This window comes from Halichoerus grypus, chromosome 3, assembly GCF_964656455.1.
Source record: "Halichoerus grypus chromosome 3, mHalGry1.hap1.1, whole genome shotgun sequence".
In the NCBI taxonomy this organism is placed as follows: domain Eukaryota; kingdom Metazoa; phylum Chordata; class Mammalia; order Carnivora; family Phocidae; genus Halichoerus; species Halichoerus grypus.
In genome coordinates, this window is record NC_135714.1 from 92,732,638 (window position 1) to 92,749,889 (window position 17,252).

The 17,252-nt window shown below is 39.5% G+C and overlaps 1 protein-coding gene across 40 annotated transcripts in view; it reads left to right on the plus strand.

Moving 5' to 3' along the window:
* ANK2 (ankyrin 2) overlaps positions 1–17,252 on the plus strand; it is a 628,385-nt gene that overhangs the window by 528,841 nt on the left and 82,292 nt on the right. For 39 of the 40 annotated variants that reach the window (XM_078069115.1, XM_078069120.1, XM_078069117.1 and 36 more), the window contains 5 exons: positions 3,298–3,495; positions 7,641–7,739; positions 8,452–8,550; positions 14,273–14,371; positions 15,306–15,404. In XM_078069115.1, the coding sequence (XP_077925241.1) occupies positions 3,298–3,495; positions 7,641–7,739; positions 8,452–8,550; positions 14,273–14,371; positions 15,306–15,404 (594 nt within the window). Of the gene's footprint in view, positions 1–3,297; positions 3,496–7,640; positions 7,740–8,451; positions 8,551–14,272; positions 14,372–15,305; positions 15,545–17,252 lie in introns of those variants that run through there. The other variant, XM_078069130.1, reaches the window with a different exon arrangement.

The window sequence follows — 17,252 nt, forward strand, 5'->3', positions numbered from 1 at the left end:
TACATATACACATATAATAAAATGGGATATTCTATATAAAAAGTATACTCCGTATAATACCATATATTTTGTGTATATTATATCTGATACAATATAAATATACATAACTTTATAACATACCTACATATACATCTACATATATACATATACATGCATATTTTATTGGTACGAATATACACTAATAATAAAATATTTTAACTATCAAAAGAGGAGGGCAGGGGCGCCTGGGTGGCTCAGTCGTTAAGCGTCTGCCTTTGGCTCACGTCATGATCCCAGGTCCTGGGATCGAGCCCCGCATCAGGCTCCCCACTCCACATCGGGCTCCCCGCTCCACATCGGGCTCCCCGCTCTGCGGGAAGCCTGCTTCTCCCTCTCCCACTCCCCCTGCTTGTGTTCCCTCTCTCACTGTGTCTCTCTCTGTCAAATAGATAAATAAAATCTTTAAAAAAAAAAGAGGAGGGCAAATATTTATAATTATGCATATCATTCTTATTCCTTTATATCCTTCTCTCAGTAGTCTCATCAATTCTGCATTTATTTGATGTCTTTCTTCATCCTAGATGATAAACTACTTGAGGACAGTAATCATGTCATATTCATCTACATATCCCTAAATTATCTCATATAGTATTATGTGGATTCTCAATACATTTAAATGAAAGAATGAAGACTAAGCAACTATTTCAATGGAATAAAAATACCTACTCCTTTAACATGCCAGTATTTTTTTCATTAACTCTCCAAGCTGGCCATCCTCAATATAGATATGAAAGATTTCATCAATACCCAACAACACTATTTGAACTCTTACTATGTATAAAGAAAGAAGTGTAGTAAAACTTTGTTCTCCTCCCACAAGGGACTTTCAATCTACTTGGGAGAGAGGACCTAAATTATAAAATAATCTGATTGTTTTCCCAAAAAGACAAATATAGCCCTGATCTCTAGCCTCTACAGTGTATGGTCCTTACTCTTAGGTACACACATAGAGTCCATAAGACCAGGTAGAGCAATCTCTACTCCAGCATCTGTAGTAGGGTGGTGTTCAGGAGGCTCCTCTAGTATCTTCCACTCATCTGCCCCAGCCTGTTGATGAGCATGAGTCCTTCAGTTCTGGGGCCACTCCAAGAGGCTTCCAGTTGGTTGTACCCCCACCCCCATCTCCACTTTTTTTTTTTTAAGATTTTATTTATTTATTTGAGAGAGAGAGAGAACACAAGCAGGGGGCAGGGACAGAGGGAGAGGGAGAAGCAGACCTCCCACTGAGCAGGGAGCCCGATGTAGGGGCTAGATCCCAGGCCCCGGGATCATGACCGGAGCCGAAGGCAGATGCTTAAACAACTGAGCCACGCAGGCACCCCCCCGCCCCATCTCCACTTTTGACTCTGTATTCACTGCAACCACTTGCCCTAGCCGGAGACATAATCCCTTGGACTCTAGAACCTGTTTGCTTCTTTCTACCAGAGCCCAGAAGCTTTTCTTAGTTTTCACTGGATTTTTTTTCTGTGTGTGGTTATTTGGTTCCAAAAAATTTCACTCTATGCAGAGTAGGAGGACTATTTAGATCTTGTAGATCAAGTATCTGCTGGACAGTCAGATCTCTTATATTGCCAAAATTGACACTCTTTTTAATGATCTCTTATGTTGTTTTGATAAAACCTCCTGACCTCCTCCATGTAAGTCTCTGACTTCCTAACCTTGGTAGATTTACTCTGATAATTAACCTAACTTTGGTAGAGCCCACGTGCAGGAATGGGGGACATTTGGACTGACGAAAACACACTATAGCAAAAAAAAAAAAAAAAAAAGATCCTAAACTTACAGGGTCCACAAAAATTTACGTATCCTTTAATTTAATAGAGCCCATGGTCCAAGTGCAGTGTTCTAGAACACCTGGAGCATCTGGGACCAATGATCAGACCATGAACAGGCTTCTAAGGAGAGCTGCCAAATTTCCTCAGCAGCTTAAAGAGAAATATCATTTATCTGAACTGAAAGATGCTTATTTTTGCTTGGAGAAATGGGGCAGAGTAGATATATCAGATCAGATCATTGAGGATCAAGATTTGATGATGGCATATAAAGATATTTAAGTTCTCAAAACTCCTTTTAATTTTTGGTACCCTTTGCAGTTAGACTTAAGGAAATAACATAACCTAAAATTATCTTATGATAGATTCACAAGAAGCAATTGATCGTTATGCTGTCTTTACCTTCATTATATTACAGTTCATGGCAAGGCCACTCTTTTTAATTTCTATTACACGTTTTTCATGGAAAATTCTACCAGACTTGAAAAAGGAAAGGAAAGGAAACAATATAGGTTCCATACTAACATTTGTTCTAGAGGTCTGTTTGCTTGTTTGTTTTTTCTTTTAACTAAGTATAGGGATTAACGTTTGGCTCTTGTAAGCCAAGTATGAATTCCTCTGGTCCTCTCTACAAACTGCCACATAAAACTAGTATCCTCATATTTCTACTTTTGAGCCCACAGGTTGTAGAGACAAGTGGAAGATCTAGGATTTTAATAGGCCACAGGATTGATATAAGCCAATTTTGTTGCTTAATATATTTTCCACTAGAATGCAACCCCTTAAAGACAGGGATTGTGTCTTGTCCACCTCTGTATCCCTATACCTAGCACACTGCCTGGCACATGCTCACAACTTACTAAATAGCTATCGAATGAATAAAAAGTACAATCCACCCAGAAGCATAATAGCAGGAGTGTTATAACAAGATCAAAGAAAGAATTCCATTTTATTCTGTACTACTAAAACTGTGTCTGAAGTATAGCATTCAGTTCCAGGTTGCACAATTCGAGAGCACTATTGACAAACTAGAATCAGTCTAGAACAGGTCATCCTTAATGGAGAGGTCTAGCAATGGGGCTTTTATCAGGAATAGTTAAAGGACTGGGGAAGTTTAACCTGGAAAAGAAGCCTAAAGGGAGATATGAAAACCATCTCCAGGTATTTGAAGGACAGTCATGTAGGAGAGGAACCTGGCTTATTTTATGTTGCTCTGCAGGAAAGAACCAATATTGTAAGAAGAAGTTGTTAAGCTTTGGGGCTTTTGTATCTATACCTGTCTTAAAATAGGATGGGTGCCTTGTGATATTAGTTGTAAAGATTTGGGTGTTGTTAGATGGGAACTTGCAATGGGTAAGAATTTGGATTTACTATAAACTCACTTTATAACTTTTCTGTTGATTAGAGATTCTTATTTCCTTTGGAGATATATATTAGGGCAAGTGCTAAGCTTACAAGATATATTTGTTTTATTTTTTTTTTCTAGAATGGCTATACTCCTTTACATATTGCTGCCAAGAAGAATCAAATGCAGATAGCTTCCACACTCCTGAACTATGGAGCAGAGACTAACATTGTAACAAAACAAGGAGTAACCCCACTCCACCTGGCCTCACAGGAGGGGCACACGGATATGGTCACCTTGCTTCTGGATAAGGGAGCCAATATCCACATGTCAACCAAGGTATTGTTTTTGCCTCTTGTTTTAGCCAAGAGTCTCTCAGATGAATGTAAACAGAAACCGATCAAAGATAACTTGGAACAGAAGGAGGGGATGTATTAAAAGGAAACAGAGATTACTTCTAGAATTCAAGGACAATAACAGTCGGAGCCTTATGAGGAAAAAACCACAAGGAAGCAAGAGGCCGACTCTCTGCCTGTATGGCTGCATTTTTTGAATCTTGACTTTTCCCTGCAAGTCAGTTTCATTTACCTCTCTCTACAGATCTACTTTCTCTGTTTCGTTGTGTTTGTGACCAAAGTGGTGACCCTATAGCTCCCAAGAGTTAACATCACGGCAGTTAAAGCAGTCCGTCGAGATTGCCATAGTACCTGCTGGTCTTAATTCTAAATTTCAGACAGAAAGAGGGAGAGTGAGAGAGAGAGAGAGAGAGAGGTGACAGTTCATTTGGGCTCTTGCCCAAACAACTGATTCTAAGCTCTTGGTCCATGGCCACTACCTAAGCCATTCTCCAGCCCGGCTGAGCATGAGAGGCACCTGGGGGCTGGGGGAGGGACGCATGCAGGGAACTCAGTAAAATAGAGATTTCTGAGCCAACTTTAGCTTAGTTTGGGTGGTTCTGGTGGTGGTGGCCAGAGAATCAGTGTTTTTAATAAAGAACCTCAGTCATTTCAGCCTTTATGGGCAAGCATATTAACTATAATAGAGTAAGAGTCAGGAATATAGGGGGAAAAGACATTATTCAAATATGGAAATACTTGGATTTTTACAATTACATGTCTGTCTATACATCTCCCTCTTTCTCTACATATATATCTGCAACTCTACCTACCTACCTACCTATCTATTTAATGTATATCTATTTTATACTTTATGTACTCCACTGGAGTCAGATTCTGAGAAACTAAAAATTGAAGCCTATATTTACAAGTTAGCTCATCACTTACAACTCTTAACGCTTTTTGTAACACAAAGTATAGGTTTAGTGAAAATTAAGTTTCTTAGGATTTTTCACAAATACACAAGTACTGTGTTTTCTACATCTCACTGTTGAGCTAATTAGTGCTTTTGGAAACTCATATGTGAATTGGTCTTAATAATGTTTATCAGGGGTGCCTGGGTGGCTCAGTCATTAAGCGTCTGCCTTCAGCTCAGGTCATGATCCCAGAGTCCTGGGATCGAGCCCTGCCATCGGACTCCCTGCTCTGCGGGAAGCCTGCTTCTCCCTCTCCCACTCCCCCTGCTTGTGTTCCCTCTCTCGCTGTGTCTCTCTCTGTCAAATAAATAAAATCTTAAAAAAAAATAATGTTTATCAATAGGTTATGTAGCATTATTTCCTTTAGAAATAGTTTTGAAAAAGACAAGTTGTCCTGAATGCCTCTAGAGTCCCTATTCTGTGTCTTTATCACTCAGAACTATTCCAGTAAATCCCTTGCCCGTATACGCTTCTTTGTTCTCTATCAGAAGTCCTCATGGATCTTTTTTTAAAGTATAGTGAGAGCTACTGATAGAGTTATTCCTCCAAAAGATATTTGCATTTTAACAGAAATGAACATGCTAAAGCCTTATGGTGAAATTCAATGCCTCAGCTGTCATTAAAGTCTGGGGCATGGATTTCCTTGTGGCCATTGACATCATGCCATCCAGGTGATCATTTCCCCTACTGGGGATATTCTCACTAAGACCAGTTGTATATGAAGGGGGCAGATAGTGTTTATTGTCCGTTAAAAACAAATCTTCATTTGAAAATAAACACGAGAAATCCATAAACAAATCAAGGAAAATTTTGAGTAGAATGAAATTCTAGACATTTCATGAAACTGGTCATGTGATGCTTCTGATAGTGCTGTTTTTAATTTATATTCATATCTGGAATCAGTTAACTATGTCCCTCCCTAATGGTATTCTTCTAAACATATTACTTCCTTTGAGAGGGTTTTAGCAGTCAATCAGCAAATATTTAATGAATATTTTTGACTTGCATACTCCACAGTGAAGAAATATATTCAATTTTGGACCACAAAGTAATTACGTTATCTTTATAACAATGATTTCAATATTAGATTTGGGTGCTATCCTAAAAAGAGGTATGATGTATTTGTCACTAGAGTAAATCACCATGTAATAATAAAAACCAGTTGTAGAGTCCTCTAGTGCATCTTAGAAAATAAATTCCTTTTTTTGGCACAAATTCCTTCAACATCTTCTATTTTCTTGATTTATTAGAAGAGTTTTCATAATTTGATTTAGGTATACAAATTTATCATAATAAGTTGTAGAGGATTTTCATACTGGCTGTTAGTTTGTAATCTTATAGAAAATCCATTCTGCAAATAGTATAGAAAACAGCACATATATTTGACATGCCATTAAAAATGTCTTCTCGATATATGATGATCATTTCCTTTAATAGTCACTTCAATAACATTTTTAAAAGACCAGTTGTCTCCATAAAGAGAAATATTTTTGTTTGCTATTTTCATATGAAGAAAATCAGAATGAGGAAGAATCTTCTGTTCCAATATTCGTCTTGTTTATACTTTAGGACTAGATAGTATTTAGAAGGGAGGACATTTTAATGCGAAAGGGTATATCTTTGATCTCATCCTGATGGTTTATGAAACTCAGAGCTGAGCTCAGCCAGAACTGTAAGGATTAAAAAGCCCCAAGCTTTTTAAAAGCTCAAATAAAAAAACCTTCTCTCTAGTTGGAGAATGTTTTTCCCTCTGTACATATCACTTATGTTTTTTATTTTTTTTATTTTTTATTTTTATTTTTTTTAAAGATTTTATTTATTTATTTGACAGAGAGAGAGAGAGAGACACAGTGAGAGAGGGAACACAAGCAGGGGGAGTGGGAGAGGGAGAAGCAGGCTTCCCGCGGAGCAGGGAGCCCGATGCGGGGCTCGAACCCAGGACTCTGGGATCATGGCCTGAGCCGAAGGCAGACGCTTAACGACAGCCACCCAGGCGCCCCATCACTTATGTTTTTTAAAGATCAGAGGACTTATCCATTTCTAGGAGTACACCCTGGCTAGAGATGATGAATTTTCAAGAACCTGGCTGACTGTGGAAAGGCAGATCTGCAAAGCCACAGTCAGGGGGGCTGGTAGAATCTCTCTGGACATGAATTGGGAGAGTGGGGGAAGGGGGAGTTGCCAACTCGGAGCTTAAGTTCGCTAACTCAATGTATAGCTGCAGGACATACAGGGAGGGATGAATATACTAGATATTTGAGCAGTAGTGGGGGGAGAGAAACATAGGGTATGAATATACTGTTAGCTAGAATATAGGGCAGAAATGTTTGTTCACTGATATATTCAAATACCTAGAATACCTCCTGGCATATGAAAGATTCTCAGAAAACACCTGTTAAATACACAAATGATTTACGTTTTAAAGATACTCTTTTCGTTTCAGTTTTGTGTGCTGGAGGCTACTTGCACACACAGTGAGGCTGCTAGATTGTGGCATTGACTGAGGAAAGCACCCTTTCCCTCTCCTTTCTCCATGCTTCCATCTTGTATTAGTTCTTAACTGTATTTGAATTGTATATACAATTAATCAGAATATTTACTTGATGTATAAATGCCAAACATATTATATAAAACTGGCCAGTTTATGGTGCTATATATAAATGATGGGGTTACTTTTATTTAGCAGTTAGAGGAACCCCCCAAATAGTATACTATCCTTGAGTGCTGGAGAAAACTATTCTGAACTCGTTTCCTGTAACTCTGTACATTTTTTACCTTGATATGATATTTTATTGATGAAAATATAGATTATTGCCATGGTTAAAAAGTAGAAGTAGTAGTTGGTTGATTATTTAAGGGAATAAATAGATTCAGCAGGAGGCACAGATGGATTTGAAATGAATGTTGTTTGGAAGCTTATTAGCTGAGTTATTTTAAAGTTCTCACATCATAATAGAAGTACCCAAATAAAGAAAATGTAATTTGTTGATTAACTTAGAGAATATGTCTTAGAAAGGCATATTAGCTTGGAGGGTTTGTTTTAGAGATCAAAAGTTGCAGGTGCTAGGGAGAGGCTATGAATTTTCCAGGATTTTTTCAAGACATGCTATTATAGATGATGAAACATATTTTCTTCCTCAAATGTACCCATTTGCTTCCATTCTCTCTATAGAGTGGACTCACGTCTTTACACCTTGCAGCCCAGGAAGATAAAGTGAATGTTGCTGACATTCTTACTAAGCACGGGGCTGACCAGGATGCTCACACGAAGGTAAAGTGAATCACTTTCAATATTGTGACAGGTTCTGATTTGGATGACTCCCAGTAGCCCCCATTCAGGTCACCCCCAGTCCAAGCACCCTTCCTCAAAAGTCCATTCTGAATTAATTACGATTCTCTTTTACTCACAAATCTGTAATGGTTCTCCATTTTTGCCAGAATCAAGTCCAAATGGAGATCATGATATCAGGACCCTTTATAAAAGGATTCTAATTTTGCTGGCTAAGTCAACCTCTCTCCCATATTGCTCTGCCAGTCCCGATGACTTGCTCTTTTCTTCCTGTATTTGCTTGCCTCCAACCCTTGGTCTTGAAAATGGCTTTTCCTTCTCTATGCCATTAAAATTTTCAAGCCCACCAAAGCTACATTTTCATGCATCTCCTCCAGATCCTCCCATCAGACTCAGTTTTTCTTCTCTATTTTCAGATCCAGTTATTTGTGTCTCTCTTTTAGCTCTTTGTCAGATGAAGTCATACACATGTCTGATTTCCTTTGCTGGTGTTAAGTTCCTTGTGCTCAGGGATCTGTCCATATTTGTATCCACAGGAAGTGTAAATAATCTGCTCAGTAATATTTATACAGTGGAATAGAATCTTTACCCTTCCTACCATTACTGAGATTCTACCTAATCCCTCTCCCTTTGAGTATTAACTGCTAGAGTATGTATGCATTTATTTATTTATATATTTATGTATTTGTCATAGCTTGGTTACACCCCTTTAATTGTGGCCTGTCACTATGGAAATGTGAAAATGGTCAACTTTCTTCTGAAGCAGGGTGCAAACGTCAACGCAAAAACCAAGGTAAATAAAATCCTTGTACTCATTTTCATTTTCTATAAGCAAAGAGGTTCAGCCATGTGAATACTTCACTAGCTCACCATAGCTACAAATATATTTTTTTCCTTCTTAGTTCTTCTAAAGTGACTTTGAATAAGCAGTATAGTTTTGTGCAGGTGTTTGAGACTTTTCATTCTCAGAGCCTCTCTCAGCCATGTAGGTTAGCTTCAGAACTACTTTTATTATAGAGCTTAAGTAGCTCTTATCCAGTTAACAATTTACTACAGAAAAAAAGAAGCCTGCTAGATAGAACACTTTGATGTTCTGGCCAATTCTTTATGTTGTTTCAAGGCCTTGGTCCCCCTTCCCGAAACCCCCTCCTTCCGCATGAGGAAATATAGACAGGCAGCTGAGACTCTATGCCTTTCATTTTTAAGATTTTATTTATTTATTTGAGAGAGAGCATGTGTGAGTGAGCATGTGAGTGTGGGGAGGGGCAAAAGGAGAGAGAGAATCTCAAGCAGACACCCTGATGAGTGTGGAGCCCAATGTGGGGCTCGATCCCAGGACCCTGAGATCATGACCGGAGCCGAAATCAAGAGTCTGGCGCCCAACTGACTGAGCCACCCAGGCGCCTCTCATTTTTTAAATTTTAAAACTAATATTCATTAAGTGCGTGGTAGGAGTCACATATACATTATATATGACTTTATATATATTAAATCATTTAATCCTTAAATAACCTCATAGTCAGGTGCTATTACCATCTCTATTTTACATAGTGAATTTAAATAACTTATCTAAGGTCACAAAGTATTAGTTGGAAGAATTGGAATTCCAACCCAGACAGTCTGGCTCAGAGCCAAAGGTCTTAACTGTTAACTGTGTACACTGCTCTAACTTCCACATCACTACAGGTCATTAACGGCAATTCATTATACCTAAAATCTTATCTGTCGTCATTCACTCTCCTACCTGCTATCAAATCCTGTTGCTTCCTTCTCCTGAGGAGTTCTCTGATCTAGTCATCCTTTTCCAGGATTTTGAGCCTCTATAATGTGACCTGATGTAATGTAGGTTGCCAGATGACCACTTCATAACTTCCCTACAACTGAACTAGCCTATTCGTGCTTCACTTTCTCCCAACTAAATATTTTCCTATTTTACCCTCCTAAGATGCTCTTTTACTTATTTAAATCTCTTCTATCCTTAGACTACAACCTTTATAATGCTTTCTCACACTACTTGAACATTTTGATTACGGTCCTATGAATAACAATAGCGCTTCCTTTTTAAATGCACATGTAAAACATTTTTATTCTTAGTACATAGTTTTAAATCTCTTTGTGTTTTTACTGGTGATGCATTATAAAAGATGTGGTATGTTCTAATCACCTCCACTTGACCCCCTGAGGGAAGGATCCCTCCGTCTAAATATAGAGGAGATAGCTGAGAATAGGACACCCAATATCATATAACATTTAAATCCATTTTCTTTCACTTAAAAAATGTTTTTTAACCTGTGATACCTTTCACTTATTTCTCCCAACTCCGCACCCCCTGCCTCTAGCAACCATCAATCTGTTCTCTGTACCTATGAGTTCAGATTTTGTTTTGTTTTGTTTAGATTCCACACATAAGTGAGATCATACAGTATTTGTCTTTCTCTAACTTATCTCACTTAGCATGATGCCCTCCAGGTCCATGCATGTTGTCCCAAATGGCAAGATTTCATTTCTTTTTATGGCTGAATAATATTAGAGTGTGTGTGTGTGTGTGTGTGTGTGTGTGTGTGTGTGTCCGCAATTTTATTTCTTTATTCATTCATCCATTGATGGGTACTTAGGTTGCTGCATATCTTAGCTACTATAAATAATGCTGCAAGGAACATGGGAGTGCATATATCTTTTTGAGTTAGTGTTTTTGTTTTCTTGATAAATACCCAGAAGTGGGATTGCTGGACCATATTTTTATTTTTAATTTTTTGAGGAATCTCCATACTGTTTTCCATAGTGGCTGCACCAGTTTACATCCCCACCATTCCCACCAACTCTGTTACATTTGGAATATCACATGGTAATGCTTAGTGAGGCAATGATGTGTAAGGTCTGGGTTGGAAGTTGTCAAGGATAACGCAGAGCTGACTTGATCCCAAATGTTTTTACCCAGCGGTAACTGAAGGGTCCTATTCAGCAAAGCAAGGCTGGAACATAACACCACACTTCAGTACACTCAGATTGTTTCAAGGGAAAGAGAAATGAATAATACAACTTCTGCTACTATGTATAATATAACTTGCAGCTCCAACTTCCTTGGTCCAAAGAAATATGTAATTACATGTTTATTTTTTTAAGTTTATGTATCAGAAATTCTTAATGCAACTGTGTGAGTGGGCTCAACTAAATTAGTGTGAGTTTTCTGGGTACCTGGGTGGCTCAGTCGTTGGGCGTCTGCCTTCGGCTCGGGTCATGATCCCAGGGTCCTGGGATCGAGTCCCACATCGGGCTCCCTGCTCGGCAAGAAGCCTGCTTCTCCCTCTCCCTCTCCCCCTGCTTGTGTTCCTGCTCTTGCTATCTCTCTCTCTGTCAAATAAATAAATAAAATCTTTAAAAAAAAAAAATAAATAAATAAATTAGTGTGAGTTTTCAAAGTCATCATTCAAAATGCTAATAATTAGAAACATAAGAAGATATGGAAGTCAGTCTTTTTATATTCTCTTAGAAGCAGAAACAAAATCGTGTCTGTACATCACCATACTTACAGATGAATTAAAAATAGTTACGTTTAAAATTATAAACAATACTACTGACATTCAAGATTCCACACTTCATCTGACTCTAGCATGAATAGCTGCTGCCTAGGTTCTGAGCAATTCTTGAGTTCTCATGAAATTGTACTTTGAGCTTATTTAAAAGCTCTAATAGGAATTCTCAGGCATCAGCACCCAACACCATTTTTTGCTGAGTCAGATCACACATAATCATACAGGAAAGATTCCTGTTGGAATCTAGGTCTTCTCCTGAAAGGAATAAATGCAGCTATGCAATGAGACTTTGGAGAAACTTGAAAACAGTTACTGTATTTTTTTGTTAAGTGTGTGATTGTTGAAATAATATTTACAAGCCATACATATTGTCTAGATAACATCATTTACCTACCTGGCGTTTGGTATGCATTCACATAGACATTTGGTTAAGAGAAAAATCTCATTTTAATTTTTCAGGGTTTTTTTTTTTTTTAAAAGTGAACTCTGTAGATTTTACTTGCTTTTAGAAGTAAATATACCTTTTAATATGTCTTCAGGGGAGTGGATAGATACATAAATTGAAAGATGTTCTTTTAATAAACACTTCAGAATTTTTTTCACACAGAATGGCAATTTTGGAAAAGGATTTGTTTTCTGCCTCACATCTCATGTAACTATGGTTACTAAAAATTTGTTTTGTTGCTATGAAAATGTAAACATATGTATTGCCTTTAGTCCTCAAAAATTCATGATCTGGTATAAAAATCTGGAAAAGTGAACTTTCTTATGAGACTATTAGTTGTTTAAAATTAAAATGAAATCCTATGAACATCAGCTTGAGGAAAACTAGATTTGGTTAATTAAATGATTAATTTCCAAAAAGCATTTAGAACGTCAGCATGTAAAAGAAAATTTTCTTTATAAAATATACAGCAAAGATCATAGAGCTCTTCAATGAGAAAGAAAAAAAGTGAAATAATGTTTGTCAGCATTTTCATAGAACTTTAGATAAATTTAAGTTTCATGGGCAACATATATAATCCTTCACCAGACTTGAAATCTTGGCTATTCCCATTTTGTGAACGAGGAAATGGAGGGTTAGAGGGATTTAGGAATACGCTAGAAGTTGGTAGAACTGGGTCTAGAGCTCCTAGGAGAATGGGCCTAAGACCGTGGATAAGCTGCAACCGAATGTTCCCATAAAAGTTTTTAAGTTGCTCCGACTTCCCTGGCAAATATGCTCATGCACCAGAGGCTTCAGATAAAGGTTAAATTAAATCAGGCCCGGGAGACACCTTCCTGGACACTGTGTGCATTGAGGACTCAGTAAATTGTGAGCTCTTGGAGGCAAGAATGCTACTCTGGCATTATTAGTTTACGTAAGCACGGCGTCTCCTATTTAGCACATAGCGTGTGGTTAGTAAATGCTTGCTAAAGGAATTGAGTTGGTTGATACTGAAGAGGTGAACAAGTTTGGTTGGTAGAATATTTGTAAACACGATGAAGAAGAAGAATTTTCAGGGAAAAAAATACCACTTATTTTATGCTTCTCAAATGTCCATGGATCACCTCATTTGAGAGCAGAGTCCCTGCAATAGCAATAAGTTTCTCAGAGTCCCTGTCATGGGCTTCTATTTCCAGGTGTCCTGGGGTGATGCCATTGGAGGGATATATACAGACATGGCAGAGCTGATGATGTTCCAGACTGAAGGACACGCAGACTGATAGACTCTCACAAATACAGGGACATCCCCGTGGATGGAAAGGCCACAGCAAAAGCATAGAAGGAACTATGTGGCACCTTGTGTATACAGACACTTTATGTAGACAGGAGTGGCAAAAATGCATGTTGGTCAGGCATGAGGCAGCAGTGACACGAGATAAAAGGGACACATACTCCTACAAGTTTATGGTGTGAATAGGCTACTCAGAACTTAGAACCCAAACAACGGATAAAATTTTATCAGGGTGAGGCAGGTAGATAATAAAAAAAAAGTTGTCGGATACCCATTGGCTATCATGATCCACACAGGTTCTGAACCTAGAATGATTGCAAAGAAATTACTTAACTGTTATTTTCCATTTCATCATCTCTGAAATGGGAAGAAAACATTTATTCAATCATTTATTCATTCACTCAGTCACTCATGATTTTTGAGACACCTCCTTTGTACCAAGCACCCTCATTTTTAGGATGACAATAAAGATTAAAAGACAACTACAAGGTCTGGCATCTGACACAAAATAAATGTTCAATCAATGATATTAATGTTTTGTTTGCCTCCAAGGATTCCAGTGCCATGTGTTTAATTAACGTGAATATGCAGCCAACCTGTGCGTACCCGCCAACCACCAGAGTTCTGAGCAAGATTGGCTGCGCACTAACCTCAGTAGCAATTCCTCACAAATCATGGATTGCAGAGCTTTCATCGAAACTTCCAGTTTAGACCAGAATGTTAAAAAGAACTTCATTTTGTGGCCCACTCATCATCCAATGAAATCTTCCATTCTCTAAGCGTGCCCTTCTTTGACCAAAGCTGATTCAGATTTACCTCCATTGATTTAGAATCCCTAAAGCTGGCGCAAAGATTATTAGAAAAGTCATGACGGGCAGTGTGGTTTGTATTACCGTCTGCAGCTTTCAGTTAAAAACATGTTACTTTCTTTTTCCCCAGGGAAGAAATGAGAACGCTCTTTTGTCATTATAAATCTCTCAGCATACCCGTTTTTAATGCTAATTAAACTATAATAATAGCTGTAATTTGGAGTTTGTTAGTCTTCCTATTTCATAAACTAGTCTTTTCGCTTTGTTTAGCGGACCATAAGGTGAGAGGGAGGGTTTGTTGCTGAGAAATGGGGTTGGTGGGGAAACTGAGCTCCAAATAAACATCCTTGATGGTTTTGTTGTAAGTAATACTAAGAAACTCAACATGAAGGCTGACCTAGTTTTCCTTCTCCTGCTGCAAATCCTGCTGGGTCCGTGGCCACCGTCACCTACAGAACGGCTACACGCCTTTGCACCAGGCCGCCCAGCAGGGCCACACGCACATCATCAACGTCCTGCTGCAGCACGGGGCCAAGCCCAACGCCACCACCGCGGTAAGCCAGGCGCCGGCTGCCCCGCACCACGCGGCCGCCGCCGCTTCCCCCCGCTCGCCCGCCCCGGCGGCCCCTTGTCTGAGCCGGGTTCAGACACATTCCCCCTTCGATAAGCCCCCAGCACTCCGGAAAGCCCGGGATTTCTGGGAAGCCTTTCCCGAAATCAGCGTGACTTCTCCGGCAGCGCTTCCCGGGAAGGGAGAGCAGTCGGCCTGCCTCGGCCGTCTCTCTCGGGGGAGCGGGGCCCTGCGCTGAGGCTGCTGGAACGTGCTCTGCTTCCAGCTGGTGCTCAGATGTGAGCGCGAGTCCACCCCGCCCGCCCGGCCTTCTTAAGGGAGCCCGGCTGGCGAGGCTGCTGGCTTAGACAAAGCTCCTCGGGACGTGGAGCCATTGAAATGTAAACTAAGCGGTGCAATTAAACAAACCGGGATCCCCAGTGGCCGGCGCTGGAGCCGGAGTTCCTTGCTTGTGTTATTTTGCTGCACTGTGAGCTTCTGCACAGCTGTTGCTAAATATGTGACTGAGTTCCCTGTGGTAACATCTTACCTGCAGCAGATGGCCTGACCTCTGACGAGGAGTAGCAGTCCTCGGTACTGCCTAATAATTTTTGGACGCTGCATCCTCAGTTCAAGAGGTACTTTCCTAAACACAGTGGAGTATTTGTAGAGATGTTTGACAACCTCAGGGTTAAAGCGTCAAGTGCTTCTTATTAGAAGAGCAGGCAGATGCAGCTTGTTGTGTTACCATGGTGACCCGGGCTATAGTCTAAAGAAGTTACAAAGAGATTCAGATGTAATGGTAAAAACTAGTGATTTTCCTAAGCTGTGCCTTGTTTTGGAAGGAAATGCTGGCTCATGGGGAGCAGCCGGTGAGCTCATTGGCTCACAGCACAGTCCTCCCTCTCAGTTCTCACTCTTTCTTTCACTCTCTTCAGAATGGCAACACCGCCTTGGCGATTGCTAAGCGTCTGGGCTACATCTCCGTGGTCGACACCCTGAAGGTTGTAACGGAGGAGGTCACCACCACCACCACGGTGAGTAGAAGGAGCTGATGGGCTTTGGTTCCATTGTCTTGGCTTTCAAGCCACATACTTTTGCACTTATAAAATGTGTTGAACTTTTGGTTTGGAACTTCTTTGGGTGAATATACAGTACACCATGGAAGTATGTGGAGGTGAGTGCATTTACACAACTAATATGGGGGTTTTAGCTTCCTTTCGTTAACATAAATCCATATAAAATGTAAACGTAATTGTATAGTATTTAGTTCCTTTTTCTCCGACTGCTTTTTTTGGGGGGGGGCTGCTCTGCCCTTTCACTGTAGTGGGGTGTGACACCTACCACTGCGAAAGTGGTAGGACACTCCAGAGCAAACTTCTGATCTTAGTCAGGAGGTCACGTCAGCCTCTGGAAAGACCCTGATCCTCCTGATACTGTGCTGATGACTGGGTCAAATGCATTCCCGTGAGAACGGTTCCTCCTTACTTTCTTCTTATTTCTGATGATCATTTTTTATTGAAAAAGGAAATTGGTTGTACTTAGTAGGTCAACCGTATCTGTATCATGACAGGGCATATATTTAAAATTTTTTATTTTTGCTGGTTTGAGTACGACTGCTGATTCTTTAGGAGGAGCAGGGATCATTGACAGCCTTTGCCAGAGAAACTCCAGGAGAGTGAAAACATGGGACTAATGAGTCCTAAGGCTCTTGTCCCATTCAATTGGGGCAAAGCTTAAAGGAGGCCTCCCCACAGGGAGACTCACAGCTGAAAGCAGAAGTGCTGTTCTCTTTGCACTTATTTATTAACTTTTTTTCTTAAGCATGGACTCTAAGAACAGCAGCTCTTTAATTTCTCTTTCAAAATAGAAAAACAGAGCGACGGTAGAACATTAGATGTTCTTTAGAGACAGTAAGATCACAAATCTACATAAAATATCTGAATGGGGTTCTAGTAAATGCCTTAAGTTGGAAAGGATGGGTATAGAGTTTTAGAACACTTGTTTCTTTTGACAGATATGTGGAAAAAGAAAGGAATTTTATTCTTCAGACTGACACCAAGTCCCTGTTGACATTGAGGCAGATGGAATACAGTTGGTTTGATGTGAAATTTTTAATAGAGTGGAGTATGATTTATTAATGAACTGTGAGACACAGCCTGAATTTAAATGGGAGAGAATAGTACTGCTTGTTTTCTCAAGCAGAGTCTTAAAACCTTTGGCTAATACACCACAATATTTTTAAAAGATTTAAAGTACGGCTTCAATAAATTATATAGGAGAAAAACAAGTCTTGTCACTACCCATCACTATACTTCTGAGTTGCTCTATATGGCTGAATCTTAATGGCTTTTTCTTACTATAATCTTTTTTTTTTTTTTTTTTTTAAGATTTTATTTATTTATTTGACAGAGAGAGACACAGCGAGAGCAGGAACACAAGCAGGGGGAATGGGAGAGGGAGAAGCAGGCTTCCTGCCGAGCAGGGAGCCCGATGTGGGACTCGATCCCAGGACCCTGGGATCATGACCTGAGCCGAAGGCAGACGCTTAACGACTGAGCCACCCAGGCGCCCCTATAATCATTTTTTATACCAGGAAAATCTTCATATTAGGGACCTATACATATGTGTCTTTATTTGGCATCTTTGAAACAATGTGCAAATCACAGATAAGTGAAGACTGTAGTGGCAAGATTGGCCAAGTACATCTGTTCTTGGGAGTCATGTTTTCTGTAATCTTTATTAGCTCAGATCACTGGTTATCATGTACATACATTTTTATCAAGTGACCACTAGATGGCAAGCTTGCATCTTTTTTTGCTACTTGACTGCTTTTCTTCCATTCATCTCATTAACTAATTCATTCCTTCAATATTTATTGTATA